The 16,902-nt window shown below is 34.7% G+C and overlaps 1 protein-coding gene across 2 annotated transcripts; it reads right to left on the minus strand.

Annotated features, from left to right (window-relative positions):
• Positions 1–1,591: 1,591 nt before the first annotated feature.
• On the minus strand, positions 1,592–15,060 carry cd7al (cd7 antigen-like). 2 transcript variants are annotated; one of them, XM_028460143.1, is made up of 5 exons: positions 14,903–15,060; positions 13,298–13,651; positions 8,677–9,030; positions 2,399–2,505; positions 1,592–2,049 (listed from the first exon to the last, which is right to left on the minus strand). In XM_028460143.1, the coding sequence occupies exons 1-5, from the start codon at positions 14,961–14,963 to the stop codon at positions 1,852–1,854; spliced, it is 1,074 nt and encodes a 357-aa protein (XP_028315944.1). In that variant the 5' UTR covers positions 14,964–15,060; the 3' UTR covers positions 1,592–1,851. The 2 variants fall into 2 exon arrangements, with proteins under 2 accessions (XP_028315944.1, XP_028315935.1); XM_028460134.1 differs by having other exon boundaries at positions 8,677–9,039.
• Positions 15,061–16,902: the final 1,842 nt, after the last annotated feature.

Genomic DNA, 16,902 nt, shown 5'->3' on the forward strand with positions numbered 1-16,902 from the left:
GAAGAACACATTATTGGTGGAACAAAACATTCAAATTCAGTTTAAACGTACAATTTTGTCATTTTGTTTTACGAATGCAATTTAAAATAAACACATACAGTACATCTATTAGAGATGTTGTGTAAGAATCTACATGCTTAATTAAAAAAAAAAATTGGGATTTTTTTTTTCTGAGCTAAGGCTATAGTAATAAATGGAAAAAGTTTTTATTTTTTCTGAGAACATATGTAGAGAAATGGTTACAAACAGGGACTTAAATTTAATGTAGTTAGAGCCAATAACAATATCATTTAAAGTGTCAACTGTACATACATATAAGCTTTGTAGCCATAAAACAATATTCCGCTATAATCTAGAAGGCAAACACATTAATGATAGACAATGAATGGACTGGTGGAACAAAACATCCAAATAGATTCACTACCTTGAATTAAATTTAGTTTGAACATTCATTTTGTTGCACTCATGCATTTTAAAAGAACCACATACACCTATTGGAAAACTAATCTGCACACTTCATTCAAATAATACTAATAGACTGAAAAAAGCATTGCTACACCTATCAATGCTTTCCTGTCGTTTACACCCAATTATTTACTGACCAATACGTGAGCTTCATTCTCCTGTTCCCATTACCTGCTGTAAGGTTTACTCTGTGTTGCTATTCTCAAATGTGAGATGAAAATGCATTTACGTTGTATTTACTTCACTTTGGTCTTCTCTGACTTCCCATTACATTAGCTGCCTAAAGAACACCCACTTCCCTCAAAAAGCAACAGCTTATCAATGAATGTTAATTTTGACAGTAAGTCTTTATTTAGTTTTAGTCATAGGCTTTTAACTAAAATGTAACTTTGTTTTAGTCATCACAACTATTTCAGATAGTTTTAGTAAACTAAAGACCTAAAATATAAAGCATATTGAGTTTAAGATATATATTTTTAGTACTGAATTACCATTGATCAATCTGATATGGGATGGTATTAATATTTGTAAATATCCATAGATTTGATATCAGTTTACTTAATTCTGGATCACTTTCTTGATCCATCTTATACGCAAGAATAGTATTTTTTTTTCTTTCAAAATAGAAACTTAGTTCTGATTGGATTTCATCCCAAGTGAACATTATAGTTTAGTTTTTATTTTGACATAGTTTTCATTCACATTATTTTTTTTTTAAGTTATTCATAATCTTGTTGGTGTCACTTAAAAAAAAAATGTAGTTGAGCTCATTTTTGACAAATATTTTTAGTCAACATAAACACTGATGACCAGTTACTTACACACCAACCACAATGTGTGTAACATATACAATAATGCAAAAGTGATTACTAACATAATTGATAATGTTGACTGCAAAAATTTGCGTCAACGCGTTGTTTCATTTTGTAAATTCATGATAACGTTCGGCTTTCTACCTCATTTTTGCTGCAGTACCATACATGACCTTGCTGGGCGCAGTGTTGCTTCACCATTTACATTGTAAAGAAGAACCAACCTAAAGTTTCAAAAGTTTGAGAACATTTCACTGAAAAATGTATACTACACACCTGTGGTAGAACTAAAATCTGTGACATGAAACTAACTGTAATATGTTAGAATCAAAGCAGTATATGTACATTAAGATTTTTTTTTTTTTTGTATGAAGTTGGGAAAACTGTAACGAAAACTTTTGACCACCACAAACTCAGTGTAAGGTATTGAGCATCATTTTCATCGCTTGACTTAGCCTTTCTTTGAAAACTGGCTACATTTCCAAAATACTGTTTTTCATTATTCTGACATTTCTATAAATTTACATCCAGTATTTGCACATGATCTGAAGGAGGGGTACGACTTTGCAGCTGTTCAGTTGATGTTTCGTCCTCTGGGTGTTTCATAAGGATTCTCAGGGCAGGATTTCTTCACCGAGCAGTTCCTGTACTCAGAGTTCTGCATTTCGTCCAGATGGCAAGAGGCCAGTTTTTTACGTGGCTGTTGCACCCCAACCATCTCCTCATAGATGGGTGCGTGAGGGTGTGGCTGCACGCTGCGGCGAGCCTTTCCCTGAAACAAAGTCAAATCAGAAAGTGAACAAACAGCCTGGATTTCCTGTGTTAAAATCAAAGCTTTCAACTCTTTCCTTTTCTGTAGAACAGCCTGAAACTTCACAGTGCAAAGTTTATCTGTCACAATTACAACATTTCACGTGTTTTCTCAAGCAAAAACCAGTCTGAGTGTTTGTTCTTTAAGAGGAAAACATGTTGACAGACGTCAGAGTGCACGACCGTTTTGAAACTGTTGTGGTTTTGTGGTGAGCTACAGAGGAACTGTAGACCTCATGCCAACATGCAGGTTGTGATGGTGATCTTTATCAAAACAGCAGCAACAACAACAACAACGTGCTGCCACTCACTTTATAAAGCAGCACAAATCCAATGAGGATGAGCAGGAGGAGGACGGCCACAGCAGAGGACAGAACATACAGCAGGGAGGAGTACGTAGAGCAGCCGCACTGATCGCCTGAGGATGAGAAGAAGAAGAAGAAGAGCTTCATTTATTCTGCTCAGTAAAAAAGAACAGAAACTCAAACTAAATCTCCCCAAACCTCACAACAACAACATTAAGGTTGTCTTGTCAACCACATTTTTCCTTAATGAACTCAAGTTGTCCAGTTTTCGGTCACTTTGAGGTGGTAGAGCAACTACACCTCTAACCAGGATTGGGGTCAATTACTATTGTAATTGATAATCAATTACAATTGGTAAAGCTACAGTAAAGCATAAAAATGGGAAAAAAACATGTTTTTTCTTCCATAGGTAAAGCTATAGTGAGGCATAAAAATGAAATAAAAATTGGGGATTTTTTTTTCTAAGGTAAAGCATAAAAATTTATTTTTTTATATTTTTTTCTTCATGAGGTAAGGCATAAAAATAATTTTAAAAAAAATTCTCCAGATATAAGAATATAGTAAGGCATTAAATTGAAAATAAAACTTTTTTTTTTTTTTCTGAAAATTCCAGATGCTGCAGTGGGTGACAGTTGTTTAGTCAGGCTATAGTAATGCAAAAAACAAAACGTGTTTTTTTGTTTTTTTTTTTTGTTTTTTTTCAAGCTGTAAAGAAAACAAGTCGATTTTTTTTTTTTGTGCGGTAAGGCATAAAAATGGGAAAATTGTAGATTTTTTTTAATGAGGTACTGCTATAAAATGAACAAGATTTTTTTTTTTTTTTACTGAGGTAAAGCTATAAAAAGGCATAACAATTTAAAACGTTTTTTCCCCCTGATTTAAGGCTATAGTGAGGCATAAAAATCTTTTAAAAATTGGGATTTTTTTTTTCAGGCTACATTTTTTTTTTTTTTTTTTTCTGAGGTAAGGCTATAATAAGTTTATTTTTTCTGAGGTAAGGCTATAATAAGTTTATTTTTTCTGAGGTAAGGCTATAATAAGTAATTTTTTCTGAGGTAAGGCTATAGTAAGGCATAAAAATGTGAACAATTATAATTGTTTTTCCTGACGTACAGCTATAAAAAGTCATACAAATGATAAAGAAAAAGTTTCTTTTCCCTGACATAATGCTATAGTAAGACATAAAAATGGAAAAAGTTAGGATTCATATTTTCTGAGATAATGCTTTCATAAGACCCTAAAAACGAGTCCAAACTTTATGAGCACACTGATTTCAGAAGTGGCCAAAGCTGCCTGTTATTGCCAGCTCTCTCCTGGTTAGGAGATGGATGGGAGACCACTGAGAGTTACAGATGCTGCAGTGGGTAACAGCTGTTTAGTCAGGCTATAGTAATGGAAAAAAACCTGTTTTTTTTTGTTTTTTTTGTCCTGAGGAAGATCATAAAAATAGATTTTCATTTTTTTTTTTTTTAGCATAATAATTGAGGTAAAGCTATAAAATGAAAAAGAAAATAATTTTTTCCCCAGAGATAAGACTATAGTAAGGCATTAAATTGAAAAAAATGGGAGCTTTTTCTGAGGTAAAAAACAGATTTAAAAAAGACAAAACGTTTTTTTTTTCCCCTGAGAATTCCAGATGCTGCAGTGAGGTGACAATTGTTTAGTCAGACTATAGTAATGCAAAAAACAAAACGTTTCATTTTTTTTTTGTTTTTGTTTTTTTTTCCAGTGGTAAAGCTATAGAAAGGCATACAAATTTTTTCCTGAGGTAAGGCATAAAAATGCGAAGATGTAGATTTTTTTTTTTTTCCTGAGGTAACGCTATAATAAGTTTTTTTTCTGAGGCATAAAAATTGATTTTTTGGATTTTTTATTTTTTTTTCAGAAACTTCAGAAGTACAGATGTGGCCAAAGCTGCCTGTTACTGCCAGAGCTCAGTAGTGTAGCAGGGCGAGACCTGGTTAGTAGATAAATGGGAGACCATTAAGAGTTACCAATGCTGCAGTGGGTAACAGCTGTTTAGTCAGACTATAGTAATGAAATTATCAAAAACGTTTTGTTGTTTTTCTCTGAGGTAAGGCATACAAATTGATTTTATATTATTCTTTGTTCTATATGTAAGGCTATAGTAAGGCATAAAAAAGGATAATAATTTTTTTTTTTTTTTTTTCTGAGGTAAAGCTATGAAAAGGCATAACAATTTAAAAGAACAGTTTTCCCCTGATTTAAGGCTATGGTAAGACATAAAAATGGGGGGGGGGGGGGATGTTTTTTCTTCCAGGCTATAGTGAGGCATAAAAATAAAAATAAAAAATTGGGATTTTTTTTTCTGAGGTAAGGCTATATTAAGTTTTTTTTTTTTTTTCTGAGATAAGGCTATAGTAAGGCATAAAAAATGTTTATTTATTTATTTATTTATTTATTTATTTATTTATTTATTTATTTATTTATTTATTTATTTTCATTAGTATAGGTGTGGCCAAAGCTTAGCAGGGCCAGACCTGGTTAGTAGATGAATGAGACCACTGAGAGTTACAGAGTGGGTAACAGCTGTTTAGTCAGGCTATAGTAATGAAAAAAAACAAACACTTTTTGTTTTATTCCTGAAGTAAAGCTATAAAAAGGCATAATTCAAAAGAAAAGTTTTTTAAGGCTATAGTGAGGCATAAAAATTAAAAAATGGGGATTTTTTTTTTTTGGAGGTGAGGCATAACAAATTATTTCTATTATTTTTTCTTCATGAGGTAAGCCTGTAGTAAGGCATAAAAATGGAAAAATATAGGTTTTTTTTTCCTAAGGTAAAGCTATAAAAAGCCATAAAAATGAAAAAGAAAATAGTTTTTTTCTGAGGTAAAGCTATAGTAAGGCATAAAAATGGAAAAAAATATAATTGTTTTTCCTGAGGTAAAGCTATAAAAAGTCATAAAAATGATAAAGAAAAAGTTTCTTTTCTCTGAGGTAAGACTATAGTAAGGCATAAAAATGGGAGAAAAAAAAGACAAAAAGGGAGGGGGATTTCTGAGATAAGGCTACATTAAGGCATAAAAATTGAAAAAGTCAGGATTCATATTTTCTGAGATAATGCTTTCGTAAGACCCTAAAAACGAGTCCAAACTTTATGAGCACACTGATTTCAGAAGTGGCTGCCTGTTATTGCCAGCTCTCTCCTGGTTAGTAGATGGATGGGAGACCACTGAGAGTTACAGATGCTGCAGTGGGTAACAGCTGTTTAGTCAGGCTATAGTAATGAAAAAAAACTTTTTTTTTTGGTTTTATTTTCCTGAGGTAAGGCATAAAAATAGATTTTTTTTTTTTTTTCCTGAGGTAAAGCTATAAAACGGCATAAAAATTAAAAAGAAAATTATTTTTTCCCCCTGAGTTAAGGCTATAGTTAGGCATAAAATAGGGGGAAAATGGGAGTTTTTTCTGAGGTAAGGCTATAATAAGGCATAAAAATAAAAAAATAAAACTTTTTTTTTTCTTGTGAGAATTACAGATGCTGCAGTGGGGTGACAGTTGTTTAGTCAGGCTATAGTAATGGAAAAAAACTTCATGAGGTAAAGCTATAGTAAGGCATACAAACGGAAAAAAATAGGGTGCGCCCTGAAGTGTAGGGGCACAACAAGTCAGTGATGTATTGAAGGGCCTGAACATGCAGCTCACGGAAAGTAAGGACTAGGATTTTAAACTCAATACGAAAATGAACTGGAAGCCAATGAAGACTGGAAAGAATGGGGGTAATGTGGGCTGTTCTAGGAGCACCGGTCAAAAGTCTGGCAGCAGCATTTTGAACAGTCTGAAGTCTCTTTAGAGTCGACTTGTTAAAACAGGAGAAAACCGAATTACACTAATCAATGCGCAATGAAATGAACGCGTGTATGATTGTTTTTATCATCTGAGAAATATCTCCAAAGTGAGGAATCTGCTGTCCAAATCAGATCTCAAAATAGTTTTTAGTCAGTTGATGACAGTGAACCTCCAAAGACATTGATTTATCAAAAACCACCCCAAGGTTTTTGAGACTGTTTTTCACAGATGTGCCCAGTGCACCAAGGGAGTTCTTGATCAAAGGGATCTTTTTATCCGGAGCAATGATAAGAGTTTCTGTTTTGCTTGAATTGATCTGCAGATAATTCAAAGTCAACTAGTTTTTGATAGCAGATACACATTCCAGGAATCCAGATAAAACTCAGAATCATTGAAAGAGAAATACAGCTGAATATCATCTGCATAGAAAGGATAGGACACATTTTTAAAACCACGGATCAACCGACCAAGAGGCATCAGGTACAATAAAAACAAAACAGGCTGCAGAACAGAGCCCTGGGCTACTTCGCATGACATGTCAGACACATTAGACATTACATCTTTAAAAGCAACATTAAAAGTTCTTCTATTTATATAAGAAGTAAACCACTGGAGTACAGCTCCAGAAAACGCAAAGTAAAACCAAAACTGTGTGTCGAGTCAGCGGCCATCATCACGTCACCGGAAACTTTCAGAAGTGCAGTTTGAGCCAGATTGATATTTATCATAAAAATCATGTTGCACAATGTATGATGTCAGCTGCTTAGCCACCACTTTTTCCATGATTTTTTAAATGAACGAAAGTTTAGATATGGGCCGGTAGTTTAAATGCTCCCCGGGATCCAGATTAGGCTTTTTAAGAAAAAATGTAGGGACTGAGCCAGATAGAAGTGAGAGATATATCAGTTTTACCACCCACGGGCTGACAACATCAAAAATGTTTAAGAGCAGTGGAGTGGGAACAATGTCCACTGGGCTCGATGTGGGTTTCATTTTTCTCACTAAATCTTGAACATCCTGTAGGCTGACATGAGTGAAGGAGGACCATGAGCACAGTGGCTACTGTAGTGCACAAGCTGACCAAAGGAGGAGTGATACTGGCCCTAATGTTTAGAGCGGGCATGTTTTATTTTTTCATTAAGATGGAGTCTCTGCAAGAAATAACAAATTCATGATTTATTTATTTATTTATTTTTAAACTATAGGGAGCCATTGCAAAAGAGTCAAAGAGCCACATGAGGCTCCATAGCCGCAGGTTGCAGACCCCTATTTTAGGTTAATCAACTTAAAAAAATAATAATAATAAATTAGGCAATCACACACACACACACACAGGCAGCATGTGACCTAATACTGTGACAGCAGCAGATCCGTTATCTGAGACCTCCTGATGGTCACACTAACACACAGGATGAAGAGGAAGTGCAACACAACTATAACACAACAGATGTTAGAATACAGATAATGACACTGTTTCAGTCAAATTGGTCCACTCAGAGATGAGGAAATGATCATATCTACAAGAAGTGGAAGTATGTCTCAAGTCTTTCTTAACTCTGACGAGAATCTGTCGGCCTTCGAAAGTTCAATAATTCACTTTAAACACAAGAAACAATTTATAGTGTCGTGACAAGTATTACAACACACTGCTACAGTCTTTTACCTTTCCTTATTCCTGTTTTTTTTTTTTTTGCATAATTATCACACTTTTAATCACTTTCATTCATTTCCGTTGTCTTTCGGTGATATCATTTTTGGATGAACCGAAACATTTATGTATAACAAATATGCAAAATAATCAGGAATCTGGAAGGGGGCAAATACTTTTTCACAGCACTGTATTACTATACACATGATATTTTAAAATGATCGGAATTTGGTTTTTGATGTGATGGTTAAGATAACACTGCATTCGTTTCTCTGATACATCTCTGCAGATTGTAAATAGAATAACATCGATTGTCTTTTTTCTTTTACTATGAATCAGTGCAACGTTTTTGCGATTTTATGAATATAAATCCAACATGTTTACGTCATTGTATCGTGTATGTTCATGAATGTGCGGTGTCCTGCCCAAACAAATAAAGGAAATCATTACAAACACTCTCCCAAGCACCAAATCTCCTCTTTGCCAGATATTGTTAATCACGTGTATCAGTGATTCTGATCATGATACCATAATCATTCACAATTTAAAAGCTTGGAAGAAATTTCTATTCCCATTAACCATTTCTTTTAAATATGGCATTTTGAATCAGCAAATTTAACCCAGAATTGCTGTAGAATGATCGAGATTCACCTCGTATTAAAAAAATATCAAGATATGGACAAAATACATTTTTGTCCACATCTCCCAACCCTAGTGACCATCATTCTCTGCTGTGCTGAATCATCACCATCACTCGTGTTAGAGCATTAAACGTGGTGGTTGGAATAAAGCTGACTAAATGCTGTGATCAGGTCGTACTGTGACCCACCTTGCACAGAAACAAAGAACACTCGTCTGCCTAGTCCTCCTCCATCAGGCCTGCCGGGAAGCAACAGCTGGCAGCTGTAGAGGGCGCTGTCCTGGGGCTGCAGCTGCTGGAGGCTCAGGCTGTAGGTGAGGCCCCCAGGGCCTGGAGCTGAGGACAAGTGCAGCTGCTCCACAGGGAACTCAGTGGGAGGAGAGGAGGGTTGGAGTGTGTGGTACAACACCTCCACTGGTGCTCCACCTCTCTGCCGCTTCAAGCTCACACCCTCCACGGCTGGGCCTGCCCTGTGTGGGGGGACACAGGGCACCACGGCGGAGCCTCCAGCACAGGTCTCCACCAGCTCCACCTCCGCCCAGCCTGGGCCATCTCCACGTAGAGTGGGAGAAACACAAATACGTAAACACACACACAGCGTCATAAAAGGGGGTCGACAGAGAGGTGAAGACAATGATTCTTAGACAAGTAACAGAAGAGAACAAAGGACCCTGAAAGTCACAATGTCATGTTGGTTAACACAGGAGCAGCAACTGGTGAAAAGGGGGGGTGTCAAACCCCCACCCCTGGACTCTGAACTGTAAGTTAGAATGGGAAAAAAAAGTTTTTATAGTTTAATGAGGAAGAAATTCTGACGTTTCGATATTGAAATGTGTTGCAAAAGCGCAATGGAAAGACTTTTTCCGCAAACACACGTTACAGAACGTGACATACATGAGCACTTCTCTCTGAGAAAACACGGCACGGTACGTGTAGTCAGACATTTCTTAGCATTATACTTAAAAAAACATTACTGCCACAATAGACAGCAAATAACAAAGGAACACAGAGTGTTACTGGGAGTAACAAGAAGTCTCGCAGAGTTACGAGGCGTCTGTGCCCAAAACAACGTTTAATGCAAACATGTTCAAAATGCAATTACAATTTGTCGAAATTTAGAAATATTGCTTTTATTTTGCAAATATCTGTAATGGAAACTCAGCTATTGTTAGACAGATGAACAAGGAAGCCAGAGAGAGAAAGATGTTTTTGCTTCTGGAGCAGTCTGCTGCTTGTAGCTTTACATGTATCAGAGTTATTGATTACGACATGTATCAGGGTTATTGATTACGACATGTATCAGGGTTATTGATTATGTTGATAAATCTAGTCATCTGCGTAAGGTGATGAAGGAACGAAATTGACTGATGTCCGGGTCATTGGAAACACCAGCATTAATAGACAGACAGTGGCCATCACACTAGTGAAGCTGCTGGGGACAATCTCTAAAAAAATATTAAACATATAACAACATCGTGTAGGCCTCATCGATCAATATATCCAAAGGTAATGGTAACCTTTTTGAAAAATGCCAGAATTGACTGGTAATCACAAACAAATTGCTGCTTGTAAGATTGTTTTTCACTCCATTGTTTGTTCACAATCGTCATGTGATTTGCACATTACATTGTGGGATTGGTAATCCAGTAGTAAAATGTGCAAAAATGGTGAAAAGAAGGCTCTCATTTTCTCTACTGCGTATGATTGGGAGATAGATTTTTAATCATGTTATTGTTGATTTAATGTGTTTACTGCTGATTCTAAATGTTTTGTTTATGGTGTTTTCTGTGATTTAACGTCAAACATTACATTTTGGTCTTATTCGAGTGTTTCCTTGGCCAGCCACATTGTCAACATCTGAACGACTTTTTTAATGAAATGCATCTTCAGTTTTATAAAATGTTGAGTTATTGGGTCAAGCAGCTTTAATATAAAAACAATGAATACACAAAGTACAGAGTCTCATTTCCTTTTTATATTGGGATTATTCTATGCATTTCATTCTTGAGGACAATCACAGCAATAAAGTTGCACTTTTGACAATATATCTATAAGTGTATAGAGAGAGAAAAAAAATGGAAAATCAAATCGAAACTCAAATTTTTGTTTAAAAAAATCAGATTTTTTTTTTTTTTTTTTAAGGCAAATTCACCCAGCCCTAACGCACACTTACAAAAGTGTCAGGACATTTCAGTTAGTGGTTTGTGTTACATTACAGTTGATTCTTTGAGCATTTTTCTCAAAGTGTGTTGCATAAATCTTAGATGACAGGTGTGAGAAAGGCCCTTTTTATTTTATTTATTGAAATTCAAAGGTCAATGTTGTATATGTTCACTAGGCATTGTTTGAATAAAACAAAGTGAGGACATTTTCACTTTTTACGGTTAAAATAACAGAATCACCAATAACTTTTTTCCTTTCTAGGAAATGAGGCTGAATGAATAACACCATGAAAACACCACTTCTTGTGAATAAATACCTGATGTTTGGAGTTGTTGTGGCTTTGGGAGGTTTCGCCTCCTGTGGGTGACACTGATCAGTAAAAAACATCCTGTGTAGCAGTATCTGCTGATGCCACTTCCTTAGCTTTATCTACAATCGGATTTCATCTTTTTCTTTTTTTTTTTTTTCTTTTTAACAGAACATTTTATATCTGCGCTTCCCTTTTATATTTACATGATAAGTGCCATGAAATGACTTTGTTGTGTTTATAGAAATGAAAGTGAATTGAATTAAAAATAAAACATGATGAGTACAACTGAGAGGCCTTCTATAATACATTCTATACACAGAAATATTAGTAAAACAAACCAATCATCCTTTTTCTTGTCTACATTTTATTCCTATATTAGTATTAATAATGGATTTTATATAGCGCTTTATCATAGACACTCAAAGCGCTTTACAGAATTAAGTCATTATTCTTTCACTCCAGACTTAGTGGTGGTAAGCTACGATTGTAGTCAAAGCTGCCCGAGGACAGACTGACAGATACGAGGCTGCCACAGTGCGCCATCGGCCCCTCCGACCACCACCAACACATTCATACTAGGCAATGTGGGTGAAGTGCCTTGCCCAAGGACACAATAACAAATACCACTGGGGTGACTGTCCCCCACGGTGGTCTCCCATCCAACTACTAACCAGACCCGCTTAGCTTCAGAGATCTAACGAGTTCGGGCAATGACAGGCTGGTATGGCCATGAATGTGTTCTCTGAAATCTTGAAAACAAATGTATATATTTTCATCATTACTAAATTAAGCTTTTGACTTTTTTTGTACAGTCTGGAGTTGACATTTATGCAATTACAGTAATTTGGACCGACAATCATTAAATATTTCAGAACTAAAACCAGTTCAAAATAATTAATGGTACATGGGGCGCCGCACACAGAGGAAGAAAAAAAAGTGTATTCTTCTTACATATCATCTTATAGTATTTTTATCATGAAAGTAGATGGTCCTACTTAAGCCACATTAATTTGACTACACTAGACCTATGAAATATTAATATAAAACAATATCCCACCCACCCCTGTAATAGTTATTTTTGTGCACATATTCTAATTTTCTGTGTTAATTTTGCTTCCATAGGCAGTTCCTTATCCCTTTTGTAAATATGATTTATGTTATGTTGTAGTTTTGCACTTTTTGTGTGAACATTTTATATTGCATTTATATATTTAAATAATGTTAAGTTTTTATCCAGTTAAAAAAAAAAATGTTTTTAATATTTTAAGTGTGTTATTTTTAGGCAACTTTTTTGATTGGGTTCATGTAAAGAAATAAATGAAAGAAATGATCAAAATAAAAAATATTCAGGTAGCCTACTGGTGTGAGAATAATTAAAATGGCAGTGGAATTTACTGCAATCGAAAAGTGCTCCACCAAAATATTGGGCGCCGATTGTAAAGTTGTGCATGCTAAAATAATAATAATAATAATTTACACATTTAGCAACAAACCACATTTAAAAAGACATATGGGGATTTTTTATTGTTACTTTTGACCAGATTTACAGCAAATAACATTTAGATTTAACTTTTATAATTTATATTTACCATTTAGCTATAGATTTAAGATTTAAGATTTAGATTTAAAATTTTGATTTAGGTGTAACATTTAGTTTTAGATTTAAAATATAACATTTCATATTTGACATTTAGATTTAAAGTTAACATGTAGATTTAGATTTTAACATTTAGCATTTAGATTTAAAATTTATAATAAAGCTTTACATTTAACATTTAGATTTAGATTTTAACATTTAGCATTTAGATTTAAAATTTATATTAAAGCATTACATTTAACATTTAGATTTATATTTAAAATTCAGCATTTATATTTAACATTTAACAATGAAATGTAACATTTAGATGTAACATTTAGATTTATATTTAACATTTAGCATTTAGATTTAACATTTATATTAAAATGTAACATTTATATTAAAATGTAACATTTATATTAAAATGTAACATTTAGATGTAACATTTAGATTTAGATTTAACATATAGATTTAGATTTAATATTTAACATTTAGATTTAAAATCTAGATTTAAAATTAAGATTTAATATTTAACATTTTAATTTAGATTTAACATTGACTGACATTATATTTTTATGAGAAAAAAAATCTCAAAATTCATATACGTTTTTGAAACATTGTTTGTTGCTAAATGTGGTAAAATTTTGCATGCGAAACTTTACAATCAGCACCCCATGCCAAAAATCTTGCCGGGTGTTAAATCTGAGAGCCGGACTGGAAACATGACTGTTCGGTCGACTGGATTCATGTTTAACACCCACCAGCACTGACCAGCAGGAAGTAGTCCGTCTTCCCTCGTACGGACTCATCTTCAGACGAAGGATTAGACACAATGAAGTCGCAGTGGTATCTGTCCGTATCCCCGGGCCTCAGCCGGGACATGGTGATGTTAAAGCGGTGCTGGCTGGGGTCTCCACTTACAGTGGTCCGGTTCCTGTCAGCACTGTTGGCCACGGTGAAGTCACTGCCGCTGTACTGGAACAACACCTCCCCAGGTCGCAGCCAGCCACGTTTCAGGTACACACCAATGGGAGCCCGACTCTTCGGCTCAGCCTCACAGGACAGGGTCACTGAGTCGCCTTCATTTCGCTCAATATACACGGTGTCACTGCAGACTGTGCAAGGAAACAAACAACCTGTGAACTTAAAGAGTAACTAAACCCAAAGGTTTTGGATGACGTGCGTCGAGCCTGAAAATTTAAAAAATGCCTTAATTATGGGTGGGGCTCCTGGGGCAGTTAAGACACACAGTCTATACAATAAAATCTCCAAAGAACAATCTATACTATGCTAACTATGTACTCAATACACACTATACCTCTCTATTCACAATTATTTTCATCCAACCTACTCACCACAGACCACATGTGATAGATTTTATTGAAAGGGCGGAGCCAACAGTGGTGGTTCATGATGTAAAAAGTCCCCAAAACGTCACAAACCACCATTCTCAGCCAATAGAAAATTGCAATTGTAATAGCAGGGTTTCAACCCATAGAGGGCAGTCACTCTTACATGTTTACAGCAAATTGTGCCATACATTGATTAAGATGTCAAGAGTTGGATTAGGATCAATCAACATCACTATTTTATACCCAAATACTGTGTGTTTGTTTTGGGTTATCTTTAAATAATAAAATAATAAAGAAATCCTATTTTAAGTTTAATTATTATTATCATATATATGCATTCAAATGTAATCAAAATTTCAGACAGTGCCCAACAAGTTATGATCTATTTTCACTGTTTTATCAGTGATTATTGTGAGATTTTCTTTATTTTATTGAAAGGGTACGAACCAATTTGTGCGCATCTGTGTGGCATAAAATTGCAATTATGATCGGTGCAGCTAGATACCATATACAGAATGTTATACATCAGGTTATAAAAGAACACCTTGTTACTGCAAGTATCTTTTGAGAATCTCAATTTAAGGTCAACTGCCCCCAGGCCTTATCTTAAAAGTGAAAGTAGCTTGCAGAAGTTTTACAAAATATTTTGTAATGTATTTTGAGGATTTGGATGAAACTAAAAGTTTGCTGTATTGTATGAAAACAGCAGACTTAGTGCAAATGTTTTAAAATGTTTAATGCAATATACATACATACTGAAATTTACACACCCAAACACAAATTACTACCGTTAACTGGACAGTAAATTGGTTCAAATATTCGTTCTGGTTGCTTAAATATTCTTCTTTACAATGTTTTTGAACTAAAATAAATGTTCTATGCTTGCTTGATTTATCCTAAAAGGAAGTTCATTGTATCTTAGTGTCTTGCATATTAGTGAATTTTGTTTTCTTCCAAAATGGAAAACTTTTAAAATAATTCATTCACCAGTGTGGACAACAGAATCAAACTTACCAAACCCAGAAAGGGTCAAGAACAGAATCCACAGACAGGCCGGGCACCTGATCCCTGGCATCCTCACTTCAATGAATACAGTCCAGAAGGAAGAGACTGTTTCTAACAATGACGACGATGCAGATGCATGAAGTGACGGCTTTTTATGTTTGGTTGACAGTTAATCAAGAGGAACTTATTTAAGCCCCACCTTCAAACCTCAAGGAACAGAGGAAGTTTCAGTATGTCTGTATCTTCAGAAAGCCATGGGGTCACATATTAAAGACAAATGCACTAATTTACTACACTTATGTCCTTTCGGTAGCCCTTTTTTAAACAACTAAAACTGAATGGTTGGAGTCATTGCAACCGTTGAGTAAATTCTATTGTTTGAAGTTTAAATGAACTACAACCAGTTTACCGCTCTATTAAAAACAATAAAACTAATAGTACTGAGAAGACTTTCACTGACTTGTAAGATAAGGTTGTATATTCTGTAAGAAACTCCAACCCACCCAGAAAATATGGTTGAAAAGCCATTGTCTTTGCCATGTGTCTAAACGTCAAAATTTGGTATAAAGTGAAAGGCCGTCTTTTTCTGGTTGTAGTACTATATGCACTCATGATTAATTTTGTAAATTAATTGATTAAAAGTGTTACAGCCTACCTTCTCCAAATGTAATACCAAAATGTGGGAACCTTTGTAGTCAACTTGTACCAGGATCAGATTTGTATTTTTAGTTTATGAGGCTGTTATGTTTAAAGTTTTTGGCTAATTTGGTCAAAATTAGCCCAAATAAAAGGGTTGTTCAGCTACTTACCCCCAAATGAAAAGCCCTATTCCCAATGTCTATTTTTGGGCCACACATGGACCAAATGTGCTAGATCTGGACCAAGTTGGACAGTACAAGACAACTAAATTTCAATGACTATGTCATGGCTAAATTTGTACTAATTTTGACGGTAATAACGTCAACCGAATTTTAACGACTAAATAAGGGCTAAAATTGGAGTACGTTGAATGGTCCAATAATACCCTAATTTCAACAACTATATTGGTACTAAATTTTGACAATCCAAAAACCCGCCAAATTACAAAGACTTTTTTTGGGTTAAATCGAGGCTAAGACGGACCGACCAGATTTGGCCCAAAAAAGAACATCTAAATGTTGTTGGGTGAATGGGTGTTTTGTGGGAACAGTCAGCAAGAGTGACATAAAACTGTTACAAAGGTTTTTTCCAACCAGTGCAGAAATAATGTGCATGTTGTTTGGGCCTAATGAAGTATACGTTCTTACTTCTTGAAGTAGCTATATTGAATAGTTAAATTTTAACATATGAGTTCATTACTTTCTGTTCTGACTTAAGCCAAATAAGTCTGCCTAAATCCCACACCTACCGTGTATGCTATACTACTAGTTTTTTGTTTTTGTTTTTCTCAAGTACCCTCTTTCTCTTCTTTTTTAATCCAGTTACCCTCCTTTGTCCAACTACAATAATTTGCTTAGAATTTTATGGAAAAAAAATACTATAGAGCAATTAATCAGTGATAAACATTTTAAAGATTCAAGATATTTATTGTCATATGCACAGTAAAACCAGACAGTTGCACCACACAATGAAAATCTTATTTTGCGAGAATCACACACGATAAAACACGTGTAAATTGTGGTTCTGTTTGTGAATATTTTTTTAACAAATCTCTCCCCATAGAGAATTGGTCACTGATAGTAGGGAGGGTCAGGACGAGACCCTAAGGGATACATACTGTATGTACAACTTGTGTTAAATCTATTATTGTGCTTTGGTATTATTTTGTTGTGTGTATATATACATATATATAAGTTGGTGTGTTTAATATATCTGTGTATGCATGTGAATATAGAGTACATGCTTGAATATAGATATATAGTATCTTTTGTCTTGAAGTTTGAGACAAAGACTAAATAAATTGTCATTTTCATCTTTGTTAAAACTTCTTTTTTTAATTTAGCAATTTTCCTCAAATAAGTCCCCAAAAT

Source organism: Gouania willdenowi, chromosome 1, assembly GCF_900634775.1.
Source record: "Gouania willdenowi chromosome 1, fGouWil2.1, whole genome shotgun sequence".
Taxonomy (NCBI): domain Eukaryota; kingdom Metazoa; phylum Chordata; class Actinopteri; order Blenniiformes; family Gobiesocidae; genus Gouania; species Gouania willdenowi.

Coding starts and splice junctions, on each gene's coding strand:
- cd7al (XM_028460134.1), bottom strand. CDS start 14,963: ATGCCAGGGATCAGGTGCCCGGCCTGTCTGTGGATTCTGTTCTTGACC. Junction 13,652..14,902: donor CTTGACCCTTTCTGGGTTTG/GTAAGTTTGATT, acceptor TTCCTTGCACAG/TCTGCAGTGACACCGTGTAT. Junction 2,050..2,398: donor GATTTGTGCTGCTTTATAAA/GTGAGTGGCAGC, acceptor ACTTTGTTTCAG/GGAAAGGCTCGCCGCAGCGT.